At 44.5% G+C, this 25,553-nt stretch overlaps 1 protein-coding gene across 1 annotated transcript in view; it reads right to left on the bottom strand.

Moving 5' to 3' along the window:
• KIF5C (kinesin family member 5C) overlaps window positions 1-25,553 on the bottom strand; it is a 169,640-nt gene that overhangs the window by 82,309 nt on the left and 61,778 nt on the right. The window contains exons 3-8 of the mRNA XM_059054322.2: window positions 20,614-20,687; window positions 13,355-13,459; window positions 8,145-8,193; window positions 7,822-7,877; window positions 7,052-7,139; window positions 2,340-2,464 (exon numbers count right to left, since the gene is read on the bottom strand). Coding sequence (XP_058910305.1) covers window positions 2,340-2,464; window positions 7,052-7,139; window positions 7,822-7,877; window positions 8,145-8,193; window positions 13,355-13,459; window positions 20,614-20,687 — 497 coding nt within the window. The remainder of the gene's footprint in view (window positions 1-2,339; window positions 2,465-7,051; window positions 7,140-7,821; window positions 7,878-8,144; window positions 8,194-13,354; window positions 13,460-20,613; window positions 20,688-25,553) is intronic.

Genomic DNA, 25,553 nt, shown 5'->3' with positions numbered 1-25,553 from the left:
CATTTGTCCAGGGACACCAGGCTCCAAAAGTGCTGTCGCTACAGAAAAGCTGGGGTCCTGCGAGACTGAACCACAGTCTCCATGCCCAGGAAGCATTAAGAGAAAACACAGTCCCAGCCACAATGAATGCACTATTGGGAAAGTGTAGATTACAAGCTCCAACTTCAAGCAAAGGACAAGAAGGGGTAGGGATGGTTATCCGGACTCTCTGCTCCTTCCCTACGTATTCCCATAGCAAGACAAAAAAAGGAACAATCATCCAAAAGGAAAAATACTCGACAAGACATGTAAGGCAAGAAAATGTATATTACACAGTGAATTTGTCTTTTTTCCTCTGCAGTTAGAGGAACCATGCACCATTCCTCCTGGGCTGTGTTATTTACTGGTAATTTCCTATTTACAGCATTTGCTCTAGGTAGAAAGCAGTTCACAGATGCTAGAAAAAAGGGAACTCAACATGATTCATAGCTCTGCTGACTGGACAAACGACACGGCGGGGAGCGGCTGCGCTCTGAAGACAGAAAGAAAAGCAGGGAAATGATTTTAAACTGTGCGAAGATGGATTTCAATTCTGTATAAAGGAGAAACTCCCAACGATAGAGATGAATGCATGTTCAAGGGGAGGTTTTTTTCCCAAAGAAAAATTCAAAGATTTCTCTGGAAATCATGTGTGGGTCCCCTGCTTACAGATGAAGAAATCACAGAGCTGCTGTGTCACCAGTATTAATAGTAACAGTCTATTCACAAGGTGTTGTTTAAGGTGCTTTCACACTTGAGCATCTTAGCTCCACGAAATATGCGAGACAAGTACAATCACCTTCCTTTTACAGACAAGAAAATTTTGAGCTCCAGGAATGTCAAATTGCCCACCCAAGGGAATAACACCATTTAAGAAAGACAGGGCTAAGACCCGGAGCTCTGTTCTACTAGATCACACTGATACATTCATGCATCTAGGGCAAGGAAAACCGATGTTAGCACAGGAAATGACGTGCAGGACCACAACTTTAAAATGCCTCATAAATATCATAAGTAATAACCACTGACACTGTGCAGGCCTCCACTCTCAACTGCCCGCATTAAGCACTTTTCAGCTGCATTTAGGCCTTAAGTACTCATCTCTGTGCTCTAAAGGGAAAGGGGGCAAGCTTGGAAAGAGGGAAGGGGTCACTGGGAGCTTTGTCTGGACCCATACAACAGGTGTGGCAGCAAAGCAGACGCTAGTTGCTAATGGCCGGTCTAGAAGTGAGCAATGCTGCTGCCTACTCCCGTCTGGTGGGCATCTGTTTAAAGTTACAAGCCTGGACCAGTTCGATTTTCGATTGCCAACTAGGAGGATGTATGTGCTCTGCACAAGGCTGTACAAACGTGGACAGGAGGACAATCCAAGTAGCCGTTACTCACACGGATGTTAGTGGCCATAACTTGGCGTCCAGCAACTCAGTGGTGGGAGCAGTAAGTGGGGATCAATGACACAGTCTGGGAGACTGACTGAGCTTCAGGGCCCGCCCTGATGGGGACAGCCAGCATGACATCAGAGATGAGGGAGGCCGCATGGTATTGTGCACAGACTTGCTCTGTGATGTTGTCCGAGGTGGGCTGTGCCCCCAGCCGGGGTGTGGCAGCAGGACCCTCTGGTGGTGCTATGGAAGTGAGGCTGGGAGGGCTCTGGGAAGCCTATTCGGTCTGGAGTATGGCCTCAGCCAGTGCCTGGGAGAGCATGGACAGGGTACAGATGCCAAAAGAAAACCCTCACAAAATCAGAGAAGGTTCAGGGCTTGGGGCTAAAACACTGGCTCCAGACCCCGTAGCCTGAAGGGAGTGAGGCTGCCCACACAGAACACGGTCAGTTCACGCCTCCTGCAGAGAGAAGCCGGGAAGGCAGGGAGAGCCCCACTTTCCAGATCTTCTATCAGCAAACAAACCTGCAGAGGCAGGCCTGCCACATTCCAGCGTCAAAGCCCCTTCCTGGCCTGTTTGAATCTGTTAAAACACAGAGATCTTTCCTGTTCTCAGAAGTTCACGTCCCTCCAGCATTTGTGCTGCTGCCTTTGCCAGGCAAAGTTCACACCAACACTTGCCTCATGTCATCATCAGGGTCTATTAGGCATAAATCAGGTTGGCATTCAAAACACCTCCTGTGACATGAATAGGGGACTTCAGGACCAGAAAAGAAAGAGCAGAGAAATGAAGGTTAAATTTAATAACATCTTAGCACAACATCAGAAATTTTAAAAGCTCTTTAAAACCAGGGAATAGAAAGACATAAAAATTATCCCATTGCACACTGAAGCAAATAACGGGGAAATTGTGGATAATACAAATAAAGAACCAATTACCTTTTCACTCCCAGCCAAATCAACTAGATAAAGCTTCCCACTGAGTTTTTTTTCAGTCTCTACATTCTCTTGTTTAATATTAATCAGGAAGATACTGTGACTTCTAGAGCTGTGTTCATTCATGTCTGAAAAGGAAAACAGTTTACTGCTCTACAAAGAACATATAAATTTAGGTAGCAAGCATCTCAATAAAAAACACAACAAATCATGCCTAATAGTTCTGTTTTTTTTAAGTCCACTCAATTTAAAAAATTATCTGAGACCATTTCTCCTTCAAAACAATGCTCATTCTAGAAATGAAAGATTTAAAATATTTTCACGTGGCAAAGAAATTAATCTAAAAATTGTGGTCAGTGGTTTAAGACAACAGAGTCTCGAGCTCTGCCTGAAGCTGCCATCCTCCAACACCCCAATCCAGGCTACCTCTCTCCTTGAAGAGCTCAAGTCTTCCTCCCCTGCCTCATTTTAAGTCCCTCAGCCTTTAGCATTCTGACTAGTACCTGATGTATTCCATCTTCTTCATGTGTGTAAGCCTTGCCTTTTCAGTGATATCATAATAAGCTTTCTTAAGGAACAATTATGACTTTCTTAAGGAAGGATTAAGACATACATTTCTTCTATAACCCATGCTAGGCACATAGAAGGTCTCAAAGATGAAATATGCTTCATTAGGACCAAGTACCAAAAATAAAAATCTTCTTAGACACTGGTCTTTGCTCACCAAGCAGGCAGAGACCCCAGTGACTGTTTTACTCAACCCCACTAGCAATTATTTCTGAAAACTATCTAACGAGATTATGTGGGAAAAAACCCTAAAAGATTCCACAAAAATGTTAGAACTAGTGAATTTGGCCAAGTTGCAGGATACAAATGCAATACATAAAAATCAGTTGCATTATATATAACAACAATGAACAATCCAAAAAGGAAATTAAGAAAACAATTCCATTTAAAATAAGAACAAAAAGAATAAGACACTTAGGAATAAACTTAACCGAGGAAGTGAGAGGCATACACTGAAAACTATAAAATGTTGCTAAAAGAAATTAAAGAATACACAAATAGATGGAAAGATAATCCTTGTTCTTAGATTAAAAGACTTAATATTATTAAGATGTCCATACTACCAATAGATTCAATGCCATCTCTATCAAAATCACAATGATGTTTTTTGCAGCAATAGAAAAGTCCATCCTAAAATTCAGATGAATCTCAAGGGTCCCTGAATAGCCTAAACAATCCTTAAAAAGAGCAGAGTTGAAGGTCTCACACTTGCTGATTTCAAAACTTACTACAAAGCTATGGTAATCAAAACAGTGCAGTATTGTCATAAAGATAGACATATAGACCAATGAAATAGAAAGCCTAGAAATAAACCCTCACATAATATGGTCAAATAATTTTCAACACGAGTGTCAATAGTGATCATTCAATGGGGAAAGGACAGTCTCTTCACCAAACTGAAAACTGGATATCCACATGCAAAAATGAAGTTGGACTCTTCCTTTAAGTCATATACAAAAGTTAACTCAAAAAGGATCAAAGACCTAAATGTAAAAACTAAAACCATAAAACCTTAGAAGAAAACATAGGGGAAAAGGTTCATGACACCAGATTTGGCAATGATTTCTTGGATATGACACCAAAACACACAAGCAACAACAGCAATAAAAAAGATAAATTTAACTTCGTCAAAATTAAAAACTTTTGGGCTTCCCTGGTGGCGCAGTGGTTGAGAATCCGCCTGCCGATGCAGGAGACACGGGTTCGTGCCCTGGTCCGGGAAGATCCCACATGCCGCGGAGCAACTAAGCCCGTGAGCCATGGCCGCTGAGCCTGTGCGTCCGGAGCCTGTGCTCCGCAACGGGAGAGGCCACAACAGTGAGAGGCCCGCATACCGGAAAAAAAAAAAAAAAAAAAAAAAAAAAAAAAAAAAAAAAATTAAAAACTTTTGTGTGTGAAAGGACACTATCAACAGTGAAAAGGCAACCCACAGAATAGAAAATATTTGTACATCATATATCTGTTAAGGGGTTGAGATCCAGAATATATAAAGAACTCCTACAAATAAACAACAGCAAAAAGCCAAACAACCCAATTTTTAAAAAATGGGCCAAGGACTTGAATAGCACTTCTACAAAGAAGATGCAAAAATGTCCAATAAGCATATGAAAAAATGCTAAACATCACTAATCATTAGGGAAATGCAAATCAAAATCTCGATGAGATAACACTTCACACCCATTAGGATGATGATTAAAAAGAAAAAAAAAAAACCCCAGAAAATAAGAAGTGTTGGCAAGGATATAGAGAAATTAAAACTCTTGCACACTGTTGGTGGGAAAATAAAATGGTGCACCTGCTATGGAAAACAGTATGGCTGTTCCTTAAAAAATTAAAAGGAGAATTACTGTATGATCCAGCAATTCTACTTCTGGGTATTTACCCAAAAGAACTGAAAGCAGGAACTTGAACAGATATTTATAAATACCTCCATGTTCATAGCAACATCATTCACAATAGCCAAAAGGTAGAAGCAACACAATGTCTATCTGTGGATAGATGGAAAACAAAATGTGGTCTATGCATACAATGGAACATTATTCAGCCTTAAAAAGGAAGGAAATTCTGACACATGCTACATGGATGAATCTTGAGGACATTATGCTGAGTGAAACATGCACGTCACAAAAGGACTTGTATCATTCCACTTATATGAAGTACCTAGAGTTGTCAAATTCACTGAGACAGGAAGTAGGATGGTGGTTACCAGGGGTTGGGAGAAGGGAGTATGGAGGGTTATTATTCAATGGATATGGAGTTTCACTTTGGGATAATTAAAAATTCTGGAAAAAAAATTCTGGAAATAGGAAGTGGTGATGGTTGCAAATATTGTGAATGTACTTAATGCCACTAAATTGTACACTTAAAAGTGGTTAAAATGGTAAATTTTATGTTATGTATAATGTAACAAAATTTTTAAAAAACACCTTACCAGAATGATAAGAAAAATAGTAATGTTCTAGAACAACAGTTCTGAACCAGGGGGCCAAGATGGACTGTCAGGTATGTCATGAATAATTCATAACAATAACTTAAGAAACAGTGAAAAACTTCTTTACAAATGAGAGATGCTATTAGTATAAGAATATCAGTCTTACATTCTTTCCTATATGTGTATAAGCAGAAGAGAAAGAAGTAGAGTTTAACCTACACTGTATACAGGTCTAGGCTCACCTATGAAACTTGCCATGTATATGAATATCATCTGATACATTTGTGGGGGTAGGGAAACAGTTGAGAATTACAGTTCTGGATCAAAGGATCATAGCACCAGTCAACCAAGCAAAGCTTGAATCTCTTCTACACCATGCGGGGAACTCACTACCTCTCCAGGTAGCAGGCTTTACTTGGCGCAGCATTAAGGACTAGAGTTCTTCTTGTGATAGGTTAAAATCTGCCTCCATGTAGCTTCAACAATCCTGGGTGATCTACTCATTTAGATCAAACAAAAAAGCAAGCTAACTCTCTTTCTTAATGTCAGCACCTTGAAGATATTACGAAGACTATGTTAAGAAACACTACATTGCCCATATGCCCTCCCCAGATATTTTTCTCTCTTCAAAGCTAGAAATCCTTCAGGGACTTCCCTGGTTGTCCAGTGGCTAAGACTCCGTGCTCCCAATGCAGGGTGCCTGGGTTCGATCCCTGGTGAAGGAACTAGATCCCACGTGCCGCAACTGAGAGCCTGCATGCCGCAACTAAAAGATCCCACCTGCCACAACTAAGACCCGGCGTGGCCAAATAAATAATTTTTTTTTTTTTTTTGGTACGTGAGCCTCTCACTGTTGTGGCCTCTCCCGTTGCGGAGCACAAGCTACGGACGCGCAGGCTCAGCGGCCATGGCTCACAGGCCCAGCCGCTCTGCGGCACGTGGGATCTTCCCGGATCGGGGCAAGAACCCGCGTCACCTGCATCGGCAGGCGGACTCCCAACCGCTGCGCCACCAGGGAAGCCCAATAAATATATATATTTTTTAAGTTAGAAATCCTTCATTCTTTCAAGTCCTCTTCACATGAACTCACTCTAATCTGTACACATCTCATCTGAATAAGACAGACAGCCCCCATCTTTTCATGGAAACTCTGCTGCTCTAACACCACGTGACCTGCTTCCCTGAGACGGGCCGAGGAAGGCATCGCAAGGTAAACCAGCTGACCTGACTATGTTTGTTATGCATCAAAAAGTTTACAGTCAAGCTCCCACTCCTCCATGTCTTTCTTTCTTTGTTTACAAAGGGCAGAAATCTAACATGGTTTCCTTTCATGCGTATGACTGGCCTATAGAATCTGTTGGTTTGGAATTTTTTAAACAATAACATAGTTAAAATAAATGAACTTAGAAGCTTACTTTCTTCCCCCTTTAGTTGGTTGGTTGGTTGTGTACCCCAGTGTTCAGGCTTAGGCTGTTACCAGGGCCCAGTCAGTGAGTGTCACCCGACATTTCCAACAGGTCCCTGGACAGCAGGAGGCGCTGTTTCCCAAGACCTGCCCAGGCCCGCTGGTACTGCCTACACCCCTGTGTTTTGAGTGCTTTACAACCGCCTTCCCCTGCATTATTCCATTTGGACCTCATTACCCCCACCCAACCTGGTTGGGAGTCAGACGTTTGTGTCCTAAGTTAAAGGGGAGGAAACACCACCCCAGGCTTACTCGTTACAGCCACGTGGCGGTTTGCTTTGCCTTCATCTATCACGTCCATGACCTCCTCGGGGCTTGACACAAACCGCTCGGTGCACCCCTGCAAGACAGCCAGATCAGGTTGGTCATGGAAAAACTGAAAAGCAACATGACTTTGAAACAGCTAAACATTTTCCCACTTCTCTTCTAGAGCTGCCAATCCAGAGAAAGACTGCACTGTCGACCCAACAACTTTTCCTCCTCGCCTAGGGCTTGCAGTGTACATTAAAAAGAAGTCTGAGCAAACACTAGGAAACCCAGAAGTAAACCATAAAATAAATGCCAGATTTTAAGTACACATCCATACTCATCAGCAGTGGAGACAGAAAATAAAGAAGGAAACCAATGACGGAAAAAGAAATAGATGAAATCTTGCTTTGCCTTTCAATCTAGCCACCAACTTTAATTAGATACTGAAGTTGTAGACATAATGCTATGACAGGTTTCTCCTAAGTGCAAAGTATGAACAACTGTACTCAATACCAAAGCCTCTTTAAATGTGAATAATAAATGTTCAGTTCTCCAGTTCTTACCTCATGCGATTTGACATCTGTGATATACTTACATAGAAACAACTGAAGAAATTAAATGTCAGTTTTTTTAACCAGATGAATATTAAATATAAGGAACATGATTAAATATCTATATGTACTTTTTAGGTAATATTCTGGGCATCTTATGTAATAATTATGACAGTGACTGGAGAGAAATCAATTGCATCATCAATCAAGTTTTCCTCATACCTTAACGTACGGGACTCTGTTTTTATCTTCATGAACAGCCAAGTTTGTCTTGGATACTACAGAGATGACAATGATGACATGCAAAGAAGAAAAAAATAGTTAAAGACCCTGTATTGGAGAAAAAATAGAAATTGTTACAGAAGATAGGCAAATCTAATCACTCTGCAATGACTCAAGTTAAAGCTTTGGCTGAGAATAAGCAGATAGCCTGAAGGCAACGGAACATCTCTATAAATTCCTTAAGCAGAAGTGCTGTAAATCATGCCCACCTTTCTGGACTTTAGTTACAGAACAAATAAAAGACAAGAATTCGGGTTACTCACCATCGAGTAAGTCCCTGATTTTGTCCAAGTAGATTTCAAAATAGGAAACCTGATTAAAAACAAATCGATTTTGAAACAGAAATGCTACCCTGTATTTCAAAAACATCATTATTAGAACTTGTAAAAGCTTTTTGTTATGCCACAAAGAGTAAGAAGAGGGCTACAAAGTGAAGATTCAGAGTCTAGAGGGCAGAGCTCCAGCCCACTCCCCCGGCCCCCTGCTTCCTGCTTGTCAGCTTGCTCTACAAGTCCCTGCTCAATGGGCCACTCCACCCCCACATCAGAGTTCCCTTCACTTCCAGCCAGGTATTATTTATATCCTGTGCTAGACAGCCTTATAGGAGGACTCTACCTTTTCACCTTAGGTGAGCATCAAGCAAACTTCTAGGTATGACAATAGCTAGAACAGAACACGTCCTTTGCAAGTAACTGTCAAAAGTCAGTGGACCGCACCTCAGGCATGACATTAACAGACTCTTCAGACCAGGGAGGGAGCATGTTCCATGTTCCAAACATTCACATGAAGCAGGTGAGGAGGGAGAGAGCTGGTGACAGTGGCCAGCTTTCGGGAGTCCAGGAAGGATTTGAACAAAATGCAATTTAATGAAACACAACTAGACTGTGAGAGGGAAAGGACACCCTCCAAGTAGTTATTCTCCAACTTCAGTCCCAGCACTACCTATATCAGCATCTCCCATAGCGTCTGTTTAAATTGCCCTGAACCCTACCGCAAACCTCCTGAATCAGAATCTCCAAGAACAGGATTTAGGAATCCGCTGCTTCTAAACTCCCCAGGTGATTCTTATCTTATCTCAGGCTGATATCTGAGAACAACTTTAACTGGATACAGTGATCTCGGAGATTTAATTCACAAGTAACCAAGACCCTAGACCTCAATGCTCCCATCTGTCAAATGAAGCCATTCAATGTGATGATATCAAAAATTCCCTCTAGGATTCTGTACTGTCTACACTTGCCTTCTGCAAACCAGATCAACTGTTCTCTCCTTCAAGTTCATTGGGTGTGTTTTTTTTTTTTTGAAATCTAAACAGAGGATTGAGCCAAAAAGGTGTTTTAAAAGTTGGAATGTAACTCTACCTGTGAAATCTCACCTCTACATCCCAGCTCTGGACCAGTCGTGCCTTGAGGCAGGGGAAAGTGAACACTCCCTAACCCAGCACTAGTCCCAACCCAGCTCAGCCCTGGTTCATTATCTTTTGTCCCTGTCTCAGCCTGGAACCTCCTGATGCCTCGTTTCTCTGAGATCTGGGGTCCTGGCTTCAAACCCTGGAATCTGTAGCTGAGCATCCTCTCCCTAACAACCGCTGCCTGCTTGAATGTCTGTCAAACAGCCCTGTCACTGACCCTCTCTGTCATAGATACAACTACCTGAACTTTGAAAGACCAACTGCTCTGGAAACCTCTCCCTATGGCTGGAATCCTAGGGTCTGCGTGGCCTCTAACCTTAGACATTTCTAACCCAGCCCTTCTGCAGCCCACTCAACCCTGGTTCCAACCCATTCTATGCATTTCAGAATTGTCTGGGTTTCATTAAGACTTTTCTGTTATCTTTGAGATCTTAAGCTTGTGCCCTTATTTCCATAGGTTACACAGAAAATTAATGACATCCAAAGACCAGTTGTGAACTAGATATTAGATATTAGGAAATCTGGCAATTAGAATCTTGTTCTCATTTTATATAAGTAGAAAGAGAATTCTGATTTATTAGTTTCTTTTTACCATAGCAGATAGCGGCTGCTTTGGGGTGGGGAGTTGAATTTTGTTATTTTTGTCACCTCAAGTACTTTGTAAAACCAGATGGAAGAAAAATAAATAAGCATTGTTTGGCACTAGGAGAAAGCATGTTCAGAAATAATGTTTAAAACATCTGTGAGACCGGTCAGAGTGGCCATCATCAAAAAATCTACAAACAATACATGCTGGAGAGGGTGTGGAGAAGAGGGAACCCTCCTGCTCTGTTGGTGGGAATGTAAATTGATACAGCCACTATGGAGAACAGTATGGAGGTTCCTTAAAAAACTAAAAATAGAGCCACCATATAACCCAGCAATCCCACTCTTGGGGCATATACCCTGAGAAAACCAGAATTCAGAAACAGTCATGTACCACAATGTTCACTGCAGCACTATTTACAATAACCAGGACATGGAAGCAACCTAAGTGTCCATCGACAGATGAATGGATAAAGAAGATGTGGCACATATATACAATGGAATATTACTCAGCCATAAAAGACATGAAACTGAGTTATTTGTAGTGAGGTGGATGCACCTAGAGTCTGTCACACAGAGAGAAGTAAGTCAGAAAGAGAAAAATACTGTATGCTAACACATATATATGGAATCTTACAAAAAATGGTTATGAAGAACCTAGGGGCAGGACAGGAATAAAGATGCAGACATAGAGAATGGACTTGAGAACACGGGGGCAGGGGGAAGGGGAAGTTGGGACGAAGTGAGAGAGTGGCATGGACATATATACATGACCAAATGTAAAATAGATAGCTAGTGGAAGCAGCTGTATGGCACAGGGAGATCAGTTTGGTGCTTTGTGACCACCTAGAGGGGTGGGATAGGGAGGGTGGGAGGGAAACGCAAGAGGGAGGAGATATGGGGATATATGTATGCATATAGCTGATTCACTTTGTTATACAGCAGAAACTAACACAACATTGTAAAGCAATTATACTCCAATAAAGATGTAAAAATAAATAAATAAATAAAACCTCTGTGAGACTCGCTTTAAGGAACAGATTTTCAATATTGCCTTAATCAAGTCTCTTTTTCTTGATTAAGCCTGTCACTACTCAGTTCAAAATAAGAAGCAGTCAATAACTAACTAGCTCATTTACAATTACTATTTGTGAAATAAGACAGCCTAACTACAAATGCAGGACAGGAACCTGGACTATAAAATTCAGCCCTAGACGTCAGTGCTGTTCCTCCTCTCCTTCCCCTTCATGCTGGGGCTATTTTTATCTTAACAAGATTCTAATATGAGACCTTATTTTGAGGGCAATAATTGGTTTAACATCTTACTCCAGGATTATCCCATAAGAGCCCTATAGTGGTTTACGGTATTTAAATGCAAACAGCCTTTAAGATGCACTAAGCTCCTAAATCTTGATCCCATCAAAGCAACAAGTGTCTGTATCCTCCGATATAAAAAACTCTAGCAAGGAGAAACTGGCTTCAGCCAACAAAAGGAGCTGTAAAGAAAAAGATTTGCGGGATGTACTTTATAATTGGACAGTTTCTGACTTGTTTGAATATAATTTGGGGAAGGTACACAGCAGAAATAAGTAAAGGAGGAAATTTAATAGAATGGAACAGGTACTGCATGTGGGGTTGGTCAGATCAAGAATTTAAATCTCAACTCTGGAGCTTCCCTGGTGGTGCAGTGGTTAAGAATCCGCCTGCCAATGCAGGGGACACGGGTTCGAGCCCTGGTCCGGGAAGATCCCACATGCCACAGAGCAACTAAGCCCATGTGCCACAACCACTGAGCCTGCGCTCTAGAGCCCACAAGCCACAACAACTGAAGCCCGTGCACCTAGAGCCCGTGCTCTGCAACAAGAGAAGCCACCGCAATGAGAAGCCTGTGCACCACAACAAAGATGTAGCCCCCGCTCGCCTCAACTAGAGACAGCCCACGCGCAGTAACGAAGACCCAGTGCAGCCAAAAGTAAATAAATTAATTAAATCAATAAATCTCAACTCTGCCGAGGACTTGATATGTCACTCTGGCCATCTGGCTCTATATCTTTGAACTTCAGTTTCTCACCTCTAAAATGATGGGCCTAGGCACTTGGGTCCCAGCCTTCAAGGACGATCAGCCTCTTGGTTGATCTGCTCACCTCCAAGTCTGCTAACTGCCCCTTTCTCCTCCACCCCCTTGTGAACCCCGTCCCCAGTCACTGTGGCGGGGACCCTACCAGCCACGTGCATCCTGGACACAGCTCATCAGAGCTGGGGGCGGGGGTACCTACTGGAGGCTGGGCCAATGGGTCCTTCGCCAGGGGAATGAGGAATTGGAAATAAGGGAATGTAGAGCAGGAGCTGCCATGCACCCCTTTCCCACACACAGAAAAGAGAAAGATGGTCTGCAACAAGGGAAAGAAATTAAGCAAGAGGGTGAGGATTAAAGAAATTAAGAAACGTGGGGACTGTAAGGGAGATGGAGTTTCTTTTGGGGGTAATGAAAATGTTCTGGAAGTAAATAGTGATCATGGTTGTACAATTTTGAAAATATACTAAAAGCCATCAAACTGTACACTTTTAAAAGGTTAAATTTATGGTATGTGAACTATATCGCAATTTTTTTTAAGTTAAAAAAAAAAAAAACCAGGAAAAGCAGAGCCTGGATTTCTTACTTCTCCACAACTCCCCGCCCCCATGCCTGCTGTCAGATTCTGTATCTTATAACAACTTCCTCTATTTGCTTAAACAAGTAGCTTTCAGTCACTTGCAAACAAAGGCGTTCCAATGAATATACCCCTTCTACCAAATGTTATGAATTCACAGCTATAGTTGAGAGTAGAAATCTCTCTTTCAATTCAAATTTAAGCCAGAACATAGGTTTGAAAAACAAAAACAAAAACAAGGAGGAAAAGAATTCCCTTTCCTAACATTTCTCAGAATGCACTCCTCAAAATACTAGTCTGTCATCCTCCAAGGAGGGTAAAGTACGTCCACAGTCAAATAAGATAGGAAATGTAATATAGTACATGTCCACTTTGCAGAACTGCATTACACGTTAGCATATTTAAGCTTGGGGTAAATTTAACATTGTTCAACAAAGTATTTTCCCAGCTAATTTGACCACATACGCCTTTTCCATTGTAGCCCACTGAGTAATAATATGAGGGATCGTATTCCATGGAACATACTTTGGGAAATGCTGTCCTCACCCAATCATGGACACAGGCCAGTCAGATCTACAGAAATCCACAGGGTAAAGGGTAGAATTCAGACAACTACCAAGATGATTCCATCCTAAAAAGGGCTTTTACTTTATCTCAGTATTTCCTCAGTATTAGCCTAAGTCATTAACGAATAAATATGGTTCTGCCCATCACAAGAATGTCATTTAAATTAGATACAATCTTCTATGTATACATAAAAGAGAAAAGCAAAGAAACACGATTTGGGGCTCAGTTTCTTCTCTTGGGACTCAATAATAGCTCTTACCTTGATGTGGAACTCCAGGTTTTCGTCCATGGAATAGATATGGTCAAAGATGTCGTGTGCGATCCTTGGGATGATGCCCATGAGTTGAGGGTCATGGAGCTTCCCCTAGGGAGTGAAAAAGACAAACACAGGGAACTAAAGAGTGCTGGGCAGGCTTTCCTGGTGGCGCAGTGGTTGAGAGTCTGCCTGCCGATGTAGGGGACACGGGTTCGTGCCCCCGGTCCGGGAAGATCCCACATGCCATGGAGCAGCTAGGCTAGGCCCGTGAGCCATGGCCGCTGAGCCTGCATGTCCGGAGCCTGTGCTCTGCAACGGGAGAGGCCACAACAGTGAGAGGCCTGCATACGGCAAAAAAAAAAATAAAGAGTGCTGGGCGACATGTGAGAGAGAGAGAAGGGACCGAACCTGGGCAGGGAGCACCACACAGGACTGCCTGCTCCCTAGGAGATCTACCCGACCTGCCAACAGACCAACAGTTAGCGGGGTAGCTCAACCAGGCAGGGGAGAGCATGTCCTGCTGGCCTTGAAGGCCCCCAATATCCCCTCCTGCTGTCACTGCGGGCAGCAGATCAGTGTGTATGTGGGTGAGCGAGTGGGTAGGAAGGAGGGAAGCAAGGAGAGAAAGGGAGAAAGAATGAGGTTACATGTGTGACTGTAACATACTAAATGTGGACTTTGTTTTGGAAATTTTACAAACTGACCAGAACCTACAAATCCAAGTTAATCTGCCTTAATGAAATGACCTTGTGAGCTGATAGATACAGTTTCATTCATATCATCATTGCTCAAAAATTTCTAAGGGCTTCCCTGGTGGCGCAGTGGTTGGGAGTCCGCCTGCCAATGCAGGGGACACGGGTTCGATCCCTGGTCTGGGGGGATCCCACATGCCGCGGAGCAACTGGGCCCGTGAGCCATGGCCGCTGGGCCTGCGCTCTGCAACGGGAGAGGCCGCAGCGGTGAGAGGCCCGCGCATGGCGATGAAGAGTGGCCCCCTCTCGCCGCAACTGGAGAAAGCCCATGCACAAAAACGAAGACCCAACACAGTCAAAAATAAATAAATAAAATGTTTTTAAAAATTTCTAAGAAGCTTATTCTGGAAATACCTTCAGTAGCACTTTACACACCAATCAAGAAAATCCATTTTATCGATTTCTTTTTTTTTTTTTTCAGTACGCGGGCCTCTCACTGTTCTGGCCTCTCCCGTTGCAGAGCACAGGCTCCGGATGCACAGGCTCAGCGGCCATGGCTCACGGGCCCAGCCGCTCCGCAGCACGTGGGATCTTCCCGGACCGGGGCACGAACCCGTGTCCCCCGCGTTGGCGCGCGGACTCCCAACCACTGTGCCACCAGGGAAGCCCTATCAATTTCTTTTTAAAATCTGTAATTCCCAGCCCAAACTGTTCCAAATAATTTTTAACTGTTTCTAATACATAAATTTGCTTACAAAATATTCTCTTATTCTTTCCCTGCCTTTTTCCATTTCTATTCATTTTACCTAAGGTGTGGATGGATAGGTGAATGTTTCTGTTATTTGGACTATCACTAAATCCATTTTCAAGGTCCAGAATTTGCCACCTCTGAAGAGTTTCAAAAAGAGACAGCATAGGACCCGAAAGCAATTCCTAAAGAAGAGTTCTAGGAGTGTTTCAAGCAACAGGCTTAGAAAGGACCTCAGTGCACAACTCCCAGAGAGCCTTCTTCATGCCCACACCAAAGGAGCACTTAAAAGTTCTATCACAGGTTAAACAACCCGTCGGCATACAAACACACGTCTAAAGTGATTGCCAGCAACTGTCTTCCCAGAGAAACACACATGCCTTTCAGAAGTTCTAAAACTCTAGGAAGAAATGGAACTGGAAGCAAAGCCAGCCTGCTCTTCAGTTTTCCAGGGATGCTCAACAGTCTATACAACTTTGACTCATACATTTTTGTTCAAAATCTGCCCAATACCTGTAAGATCTGCTTTGTTTTCCTCAATCAAGTCCTCTTTCTTTCAGAGGTTCACTGCCTGGTGCTTCTCTAACAAGATGACTTCCATGCCAACATTTGAGTTACCAAAAGCAAGAAGTTGCATGAACCCTGGCACTGACTACAGGCCACAAAACACTTTCCATTATGAGCACTTTCCATTCCTCCTTCACGCACCTGATTCCCAACCTTCCACTCTGTTCAAAGAGAAAAGCTGAATTCAGACACATCTGGCCTCTGGCTCTTACTCGGAAAACAGGTGCTCTCCTGGAATGCCTCATCAGCTAAGGACCCTAAATCATTTGATGTGTTTCTATTGTTTTTTAGTTTAACTGTATACTTCCTAAAGGCAGGGTGGCCAGTGCATATGTATTTCCTCCCACTGCTTATGATACTTGGTATAGTATCTACTGCATAGAATTACTGTAGAATTTAAATTAAACAGTATATATAATGTGCTTAGTGACAATAAATGTTATTATTCAGCTCATGATACATTCTCTCAAGAAGTTGCTGGGGTTTACTTGACTTGAAGAGTCTGAAAACACGTTTCCATCCCAAACCATTAATATATATATCTAATGAAAACAAAACCAAATCACTGAGACTTCACTTCTCCTAGACCATCATAAAACATGTAACAAATCAAATATTGGACCCCACCTGCTCTGGACTATGGAATTTGCTGGCAGAAATGGTACCTACGGTGAAAACACAGTCAAATGCGACAGCACTGGGCCAATCTGACTCAAGAGGGTCCAAAGAGTAGCCTCCACACTGCCATCCAGAGCTCTTTAATAATTCATCATAATCCTTTAGCTTCTCTTCAGTGGCCCACAGCCAAAGAAGAAGGATCAATAATCCAAAAATCATTTATAATTGACTCAAATCTGTTTCCCTAGATGCTTTCCCTTTCAACGGATTTATCTTCCAATTGATTCTGGGTGCATACAAGTATTGACATCCTTCGTTTGCCTTTGGCAGGGTAAGAACCAAGGCAGAACCAGGGTGAGTCTGGACACTTCCTGTTTTGTTGCCCTGAAGACCCAACCCGAAAATCACATGCGAAGGGGCACACGTTCATTTGGAGAACACCTAATAATACACCCATCCCCACAGTGACGGAGTGATGTCCAAGTCTACCACAGGTTTAGGCGCTGGGATGCTTGCTCTAGCTCATAAACCCAAGAGTGGTGAGGGCCTTTATGCTCAGGAAATAAAGGTTGCCAAAACAATCTGTGTGTGTGTGAGAGTGTGTGTGTGTGTGTGTGTGTGTGTGTGTGTGTGTGTGGTGTTAATGTACATGGGGTGTAGTGTGTGTGTGGTGTTAACGTACATGGTGTGTAATGTGTGTGTGTGGTGTTCACATACATAGTGTGGGTGTGTGGTATGTGTGGTGTGTGCAGTGTGGATGTGAGTGGCATGTGGATGTGTGTGCAGGGCTATCGATGTGTGGTGGGTGTGTGGCGTGGAGGTGTGTAGGGTATGTGCGTGGTGAGGACGGATGTGTGTGGTGTGTGTATGAGACAGAGAGGTGTTCCAGAAAGGTCTTCACTGCATCTATGTTGACTGCTTTGCAAATGAAATGCACATGTACACATACAATAAACAGTCACCTCAGGCAATAAAAGGTGGTCAGGAGGCAAAGAGCTATAGAAACTCAGAGAACAGAAAAGTCCCTTCCAGCTGGGGTGATATGGATGGCTTCCTTGAGAGACACCAAATCCTGAAAGATGAGTAAGATTAAGGATGGACAAAGAGGATGTGGGCAGAGGAGAGGGCATGGGAGTAACAGAACAAAGGTAGAACTGAGAGAACAACGACATGTTGATTCGGCTGGAGGATCAGGGATGGACTCGAGTGGAATGTCCCGCTCTGTCATCTCGTTTCTCCCAGAAAGCAAAAAGAAGACACATTTTAATGCTTGCATCCTGTATATAATCCTCTTCAAAAATTTTTCCCACTTCTGAAGGTGGCCATCTCGGAGCACATGTGAGAAAGCAGAAAGCAGACCCAGGCCACTGGCGACGGAACAAGACTCCCTTTGTTCCAGCCCCAGTGGCCGCCTCAGCCTCCCAAGCAGGACAGAGTTTCCTGAAACACTTAAGGTGGGAGAGCAGGGGGCCTGTCAGCCCAAGCGCACCAATGCACTTAGACAGGCTCATTAAAAATCACTTGGCAGCTCGTCGCGGCAGGGCAGGCTGCACCCTTCCAGGGCCTCCAGGTGTCCCTCTGGGCAGAAGGGAAAACACTGCGTGTCTCCATCCATCTAAATCCGTGTGCAGAAGAGGGCCACAGAATGAGGCACGGGGCCGAGAGAAGCCCTTCCCAGCCTCCCGCGCTGAACAAAGGCCCAGCCCTCTCTTCCCCGGGCAGCCGGCACCCAGGGACCTCTCTTCCAACCCTCCCCTGAGCGCTGCCCGCCAGAGCCCAGCCAGGGCCCGGTGCACCAAGGGTCCTATGGAGCTTAGCACCAACACTGCCAAGTATTTCCTCTTTGCACTGAAAATCCGCCTGAAACGCACCATTTTCAGAAGCTAATCTTTCCAATTTTACGTCGGCTTATCTGTTTGTTCCCCTCAGTAGAAGGTAATGGAATCACCATTGGATGTCAGACCCAAAACGGAGGGGATTAAAATGAAAAACAGCTTTTAAATGTGACAGCTCTGTCCATTCAGGGAGTTAACAGCCCCTTGCAAAAGCCTTTAAAGGATCGCAATGTGTAATGCCGAATACATAAAATCCTCCTTTCAGATGGTGAGAGCCCTGCGGGGGTTTTTTAAAATTTAATTGCATTCCAGGATCTTGGGTTTCCTGGTCTCCTACAGTCTCAGGATTTCAGCTTGGGGTTCCTCCTTTCCTCTGTTTTCCTCTAAAATATCCCCTACCTTTTCTCCAACCTAAAATCACCCAACAGAAAGAGCCAGATGAAGGGTGTGTAGGGGGTGAGAAGGTGCTAGGAAAGGACCCACAGCCACCCCTCTCCTTCCTCCTGTGGGCCTAAGCATGTGATCCTCCAAAGTCACAATAAAGAAAAGCAGCTCATTACTAGCAACCTTTTAAAACTGACAAGGATGGAAAGGAGACAGAATTTAGGCAACTGTTAGAGTGGCCCGCACAGAATCCCATTCCCTTTAGGTCCCGTGATTTCCTCTGGTCCCACAGCACTGCTCCAGGAGTTGCGTGGCTGACGCCGTGAGTCACAGAGGGCTGGCGATGCCCTCATTTAATAAGATGGCTCCAATTTTAGTGTGAAAGAGCTGGCATACCTCTTTGCCATCTCCTCACACCCACCTATCCCTGCCACATACACAAAACACAAACTAAGGTTTTACTCTGGGGACAGGTCTCTCCTTTGATAGTTTACAATTTAAATTTCTGACATTTAGCAAACACCTTGTATTTCCCAAAGACGAATTAATCCCAAAGCTTAAAAGGTCACTTGTAGAGGCATTTTTGTAAGATGTGGGGGGATTTTAAATATTGTATTTTTTGTACTGGATATTGTTTGGTAATTTTCCAAAGAACTAAGGAGTGATTCCCTCATGAGAAGCCATCCCTAAAATCTCTCTCTCATGCCTTATGAACCATGAAGAAGGTTCTGTCCATGGTTACTGGAGTGGGTGGAACTTAGGAAATGTATATCACTGTGGCTTTTCTAGCACCTAGAAGGTTAAGGGTCTGGGGCCCAGGAGAGGCAGGCGAGGGGCCAGAGCCGGAGAGTGGGGATGGCCGTGCCTGTACCACCATTTCCAAGGAGTACTGCAGTAGGATGTGAGATGCGGAGAAGAGAGACGGAAAGGCTCAGGTGTCAGGAAACAGTCCTGCTCCGTCTAGAAAAGGTGGCAAATAAACCTCATGCTTCCTTTAATCCGTACAATCTCTGAACCACTCTGTCTCCAGCAAAATGGGGGGGAAGCGAGTCAACACAAGAATGAGATCCCCCGAGAGCCACACCCCACACTTGAAATCGGTGTGAGCAGAACATCAGAGGCCTGAGGAATTTAGCCTCGAGCCTTTGAAATCTCTTCTTCAATAGCAATGATTCATAAGCTAAACCGATTCTGCAGCAGCATCTCAGTGACATTCCCAAGAGGGGACAGTAAATGAAAAACATAAGCATGAAGGATTAAGGATTCATCTTACCCTGCTGCTTGCGAGCTGAATTCCCCAAACTTCCTCTGTGTAGTTTCTTATAATAACTGCTCTTCACCTCTCCTCACCTGTCAGGTAGGCCCAGCCTTCAGAAGAATTATCCAGCCCCAAAGGCCATATAGGAGTCCAATCCATGGCAAAAAGCAGGAAAAGAAGAGGTAAAGGGGACCAATTTTGTCTGCAGGCGCGCCTTGTCTGGAAGACAGCCTGGAACCACAGAGCTCCAGGGCTAACAGTTAGAGCTGGTGTCACACCCTCAAGTGCGCAGAGAGGCCAGGTGTGTAAGTTTGCGGGGAAGGATGCTGAACACTTGCTCACAATGTGCGTGGAGGGGACTAGGGTACACTGGAGGGCCCAGCCCCACAAACGTGGGTCAGCCAGGGCCGCCATGAGGCTATCATTTTCACAAATACTCTATCGAAGCCTTCCTAGGTGACCACCACGGTCCCACACGATAGCAATGTGAGTAAAAAGGTGAACAAGACAATGAAGAGCACTGCTCCAGTGAAGCTTACACTTTATATTATGGTGAAATTTCACCCAGAGTTGCTAGATCTTCAGCATTTTCAACCAAAGTTGGACACTTAGAATTGCTTGAAACCATCCCATTTTAAACACTGCCTGCAATTAAAGACAAACAAACAAACAAAACCCAAAAAACATTGTGCAGGTCAAACAAAAATATGTCTGTGGGCTGCATTTGGTCCACAAGCCAACTTCTCTCAACCTCTGACCTACCATTTTTTATTTATTCAGAAGAGACTCGCCTCCCCAGAGGCCCTTCTTAGACTAAATGATTTTCACAACAGACTTTCTCAGTAAGATTGGGGCGGCAGTCCACAGGGATACTCACACCACTGTTTAGCTTATCGATGATTATTTTAAATAGAATTTATTATTCCTATTTTGACAGAGCTATCAACAAAGGATTTTTTAAAATACTGAACTCCTGAGATTTTATTATTCAACAATATTTTTTAAACTCCTCAAAGACACAAAAAATTGTGACACAAACATAACCATCCCTTAACCATCTACTGACCAGTCAAAAAGCCGCATGCACCTCACATTTTGCTGGAAGTACCACTTCCGTTCAGTCATCTCAGAGACGACATAACAGCACGCTGCAACCTTACCTCCATGGTGTGCGTTTTTCCTGATGATGTCTGTCCATACGCAAAAATTGTCCCATTATAACCCTCAAGGACATCTGTGAGCAAGAAAAAAAAATGAAAATTAACTCATTACTTTGATTGCATGCTAGTGCTGGTTGCCTGTTTTAAAATTACAGTTTCCAAATGGCCCATCTCATTTTTCACACAAATGATCTATTTCAACTCCATTTGCATTTTAAGTAGAATTGTGAGATAAAAGCAGGAATGAGGGCCTCCACTGCTCCACAAAATAAAAAGAAATGGACTCACATGGCTACAGAATATATTAATGAAGAAGGAGGCAGACACATTTTCTCCTGGAAACATCAAAATCGAAACAGGTATCGAGCAGTATATTTTCTTTTTAGTAGAAAGGTATTTGAGTTTTCTTCTCCACGTTGATCTCTTGAGATCAGTTGAGGTGGGGAAAAAAAAAAAAAAACCCAAAACATTATCGTGCCCTGAGTCTCTAGAGTGAGGTGTAGAATAGGATTTCTCTCCTGAACATCTGATTTGGGTCGGTTTAAACCCTGGCCCCGGCGAGCTCCTCGTGGAGGTTTCTTGAGAAGGCCGCGCTAAGCCCCTTCAGAGCAGAGCTACTCCACAGCTGGGGCGACAGGGTCCCACTCTGTAAACTGAGACACATGGTGACAATCCAATCAGCCCGGAAACCAACTGGGCCCTGACTCGAATTTAGGGCCTCTGTTTTTTCAGTGACTGTGCTAGCAAGATGACCCTGGTCCAAGAGCATCAGGAATTTCTTTTAGTTTGTTTTTTGTTTGTTTGTTTGGTTGGGTTTTTTTTTTGCGGTACGCGGGCCTCTCACTGTTGTGGCCTCTCCCGTTGCGGAGCACAGGCTCCGGACGCACTGGATCAGCGGCCATGGTTCACGGGCCCAGCCGCTCCGCGGCACGCGGGATCCTCCCGGACCGGGGCACGAACCCGTGACCCCTGCATCGGCAGGTGGATTCTCAACCACTGCGCCACCAGGGAAGCCCAGGAATTTCTTTTAGTTACACAAGAAGCAGACTGTGCCACACGCTGCAGCCCGCTTCCCTCTCTCTCACCCAGGGACGAGGGGAGGCGTGCGGACAGATGGACTGACGCTGGTATGAGCTGACGATTATCTGTGGGAATTCTTTCAAAGCAGCAAAGGTGATTAAAATATATTTAGCGGGGCTTCCCTGGTGGCGCAGTGGTTGAGAATCCGCCTGCCGATGCAGGAGACACGGGTTCGTGCCCTGGTCCGGGAAGATCCCACGTGCCGCGGAGCAACTGGGCCCGTGAGCCATGGCCGCTGAGCCTGTGCGTCCGGAGCCTGTGCTCCGCAATGGGAGAGGCCACAACAGTGAGAGGCCCGCATACCGCAAAAAAAAAAAAAAAAAAAAAAAAATATTCAGCGCTCATTTCCCTTGATCCTACTCCACATAAACATCACTGAAAGCGGAATGATGCATAATTAATATCCCCTGATCCACCATGTCTATATAAAGGGAGGAAGTCCTCATTCCTAAAAGCACGTAGGGGTGGGGACAGGAGCCCCTTAAGGGGGTGTCCTCTCCAAGGCCATTTACAGAAAAATCAAGCCAGGCAATCAGCTCTATCTATTTCAGGCCCTGATTAGGTTGGTTTGTTTGCTTTTTTGGTCTCTCTCAATTTTATGATGCTGGTTAGTCTCTGTTGTTTTGTTGGGTCTTTAAAAAAAATTTTAATACACATTTTACTGGTCTGAGGTTTTGGAGTGTGAACTGGGATCAGAAAAGAAAGCAGGATTTTTCCTCGGGTAGCTAAAAAAAGAAAAATTAAGTGGCAGGATTTTTTTTTTTTTTTAAATCCTGGCAGCCCTCAAGAGTTTGTGTCAAGCTATATCGAGAGAGAGAAAATGTTCGCACGTATCCAACTTCTGGTAATGGTTTCCCTGGTAACGGGGGAAGCAAAAACTTGAAGACTACAGTGTAAGGGTTGGAGGTTCAAGCTTCAGTTTTCTCAAAAATGCCAACTTGCCCAGAGAAAAGATTTCTACAGTCTGAAAATGGTGGCCAGGATGGAGAGCTTCTACACAACCACAAATGTGACAGGCTTTCTACATATTCATGGCACAAACAACTCCAGACAATAAGAATGTCAGCCACAATCCCAGCCTGAAGCTCCTGTTTATTAGAGACTACACCTCTCCCCCCACACTGGAAGGGCTTTCTTTCTTATCTTAAGTCCTTGTGGAGGAAGTAGCCTCCAACGACCCCTTACCTCAGGTGCTGGGACAGCAAGAAGGAAGCCAAGGCCAGGGGGCCAACTCCCTCTATTCCTAATCACAGCCGCTGGCCACCCTACTCATTCTCCTGCACACAGAGGTGGCCCTGAACAACTGCCCCACACTGAAGAAACCTCGGCTCAGAACCCAGCTCTGCAGACAGGAGAAAACGCAGCACTTGCTTCTTCCTCCGCCAGGAAGCAATGGGACCAAGGCATCTGAATTCTGCCCCATAGACAACCCCCAGGCTCCATCCACCCCTCTAAATCCACCCTCACTAAGAGAATGCACAATCCTCCTAACTCCTAGTCACTGCTCACCAAACTCCCTCAGGTTAAGGACTGGGACACATATATGCAAACAAGAGCTCATGGATGGCATCGCTTCTTTGGGGTAGGGAGCTGAGAGGCACATGAGACTCTTACTTGGAGAATCCCTGATTCTTTGCTGCTGCTATTTCAACACTGTGGGCAACTTCTTAGGTTTTTTTTTTTGTTTTAAGAAAAAGAGAACACATAAGAGAAGCCCATTAGGACAAACTCTGTGTGGCCATTTTTTTTTAACATCTTTATTGGAGTATAATTGCTTTACAATGTTGTGTTAGTTTCTACTGTATAACAAAGTGAATCAGCTATATGTATACGTATATCCCCATATCTCCTCCCTCTTGCGTCTCCCTCCCACCCTCCCTATCCCACCCCTCTAGGTGGTCACACAGCACCGAGCTGATCTCCCTGTGCTATGTGGCTGCTTCCCACTAGCTATCTATTTTACGTTTGGTAGTGTATATATGTCCATGGCACTCTCTCACTTCGTCACAGCTTACCCTTCTCCGCCCCCACCCCCGCCGGTGTGGCCTTTAAATGTTCAGAATCATGTTACAATTAATTTGTTGTTAGAGGACCTACCTCTCGTGCTCCAGGTTGAAAAGGGCTGATACTGCCCTCTATCAACTGGATTCCGAATCAGAAGGTAATTTTAAAAGGAAACAGAAAACTCTTCAAACCCGGTGTTCTCTACTTTCTTCCAAACTCCAGGTCTAGGGGAGTTAGTTTGTTGTTGAGTCTATATTTGCTTATGAGGGGAGAGGAGAGGCCGGGGGGGGGGCGTGCAGCACAAAAGTGCATCTGGGGCTGGACCACTGAGATGCGGGGAGATGGACACCCGACAGGTACAGAGAGATGAGGGAAGAGGTGACCCACACAACCAACCCGCCTGCCTCTCGCAGAAACAGCCCACAGAAAGGCACTTTCATCACGCTGAGTGACAGGTCCTGGGGCCGAGGAGAGCATCTGTTTCAGAGTCTCCGCCATAATAGAATGACTGTTTCTATACACCAGCCACAGAGCCAGGAACCAGCCCAGCTGGACAGAACCTTTCTTTGTGATGGGGTCTGGCGTGATGTGACCTCAGCTCACACCACACAGCCAGTGGTGCCCCACGATCACAGCACAGGTCCATCCAGCAGCCAAGCAAACCCAAAAGAGAGAGTCCACAGCAGGTGGGAAGAGCCCTGGGAGGGAGGAGTGCAACGGGGTCCTTGAAAATACTTGCTGCTTCCCGGTGCAGCCTTCAGAGCCAAGCTTTCCATCCTACATTTTATTAGTTCTGAGTCAGGTCTTGCTAAAGCAGAAGAGTTAGTTCCATTATCAGGTAAGAATCTGGGGAAGACATAATCATACCTACACACCAGGGTGCCTGAGGAGGCTGCTGGGGCCTCCTATCGACTCTCCAGGTGAAACAGTGGCCTGGTCGTGGCACCAGAGCCCCTGGCAATAGTGGCTGCAACTCATCCCTGGCTTGGAATCCTAAGGCTCTTGCCAGCCGACCACACGACTCAGGCAGGCGGTGCCCAGAGAACGCAGAGACCGTTCTGCCGAATGCCAGAGGCCAACCAGGATACTGGCCCCGCCAGTCCGAGGGCAGCCACTGTGCCCAGGTGAGGGCGTGCAGCGTCTTCAGAATGGAAGAGTGTCTCATTATCGGCAGACAGCCAGGGCCACCCTTCGGCTCTGGAACCCAGTCTCCGTTATCTCCCCTCTCCCCACTGCCATTCCTACCCCTGTCTTTTTGCATGTGGTCCATATGGCCTGATGGAAAAGGAACAACTCATCAAATAATTATCAAATGCTCATTATGGGCCCACCAGAAAAGTGGGGGCAGGATAGTAAAATTCAAGTAAGTCAGACAAACTCAGGTTCAAGGACCAGCCTCACCTCACTACTCTCTAAATGACCTGGCCAAGTTACTTCGCCTCAATTTCCTCTTTAGTACAAAGGGAATAATGATGCTCACACCTCATGAAGTTGTAAAGATTTTAAATGCAATAACATATGTAAAGTGCATAGAGGGTGCCTGACAGATAACAGCAGCTAAATAAATATAATTCTTCTTAAGAGTCATATATAATAGAATAATAAAATAGATCTGATAATATCCTAAGCTTGTAACTCGTCAATGGGTCCACATCACCTATAAGATAAAGCCTTCAATTCCTATCAAATTCTGGTCCAGTCTAACGTTTTAGGTCTCATAGCCATGCACCCTGTACCACTCTAAGCTGCCCATGTAATTTGGGTCTTTATGCTTTTGCTTTTGCTATTCCTCCTGTTTGTACCGCCCTGCATTTTCTATGCTCCTCAGAACCCAACCTTTCCAAGAAGCCTTAATT

The sequence above is a fragment of the Kogia breviceps genome, chromosome 2, assembly GCF_026419965.1.
Source record: "Kogia breviceps isolate mKogBre1 chromosome 2, mKogBre1 haplotype 1, whole genome shotgun sequence".
Lineage (NCBI taxonomy): Eukaryota > Metazoa > Chordata > Mammalia > Artiodactyla > Physeteridae > Kogia > Kogia breviceps.
Note: the sequence above shows the minus strand (reverse complement) of the source record. Positions and strands in the feature narration are given on the sequence as shown.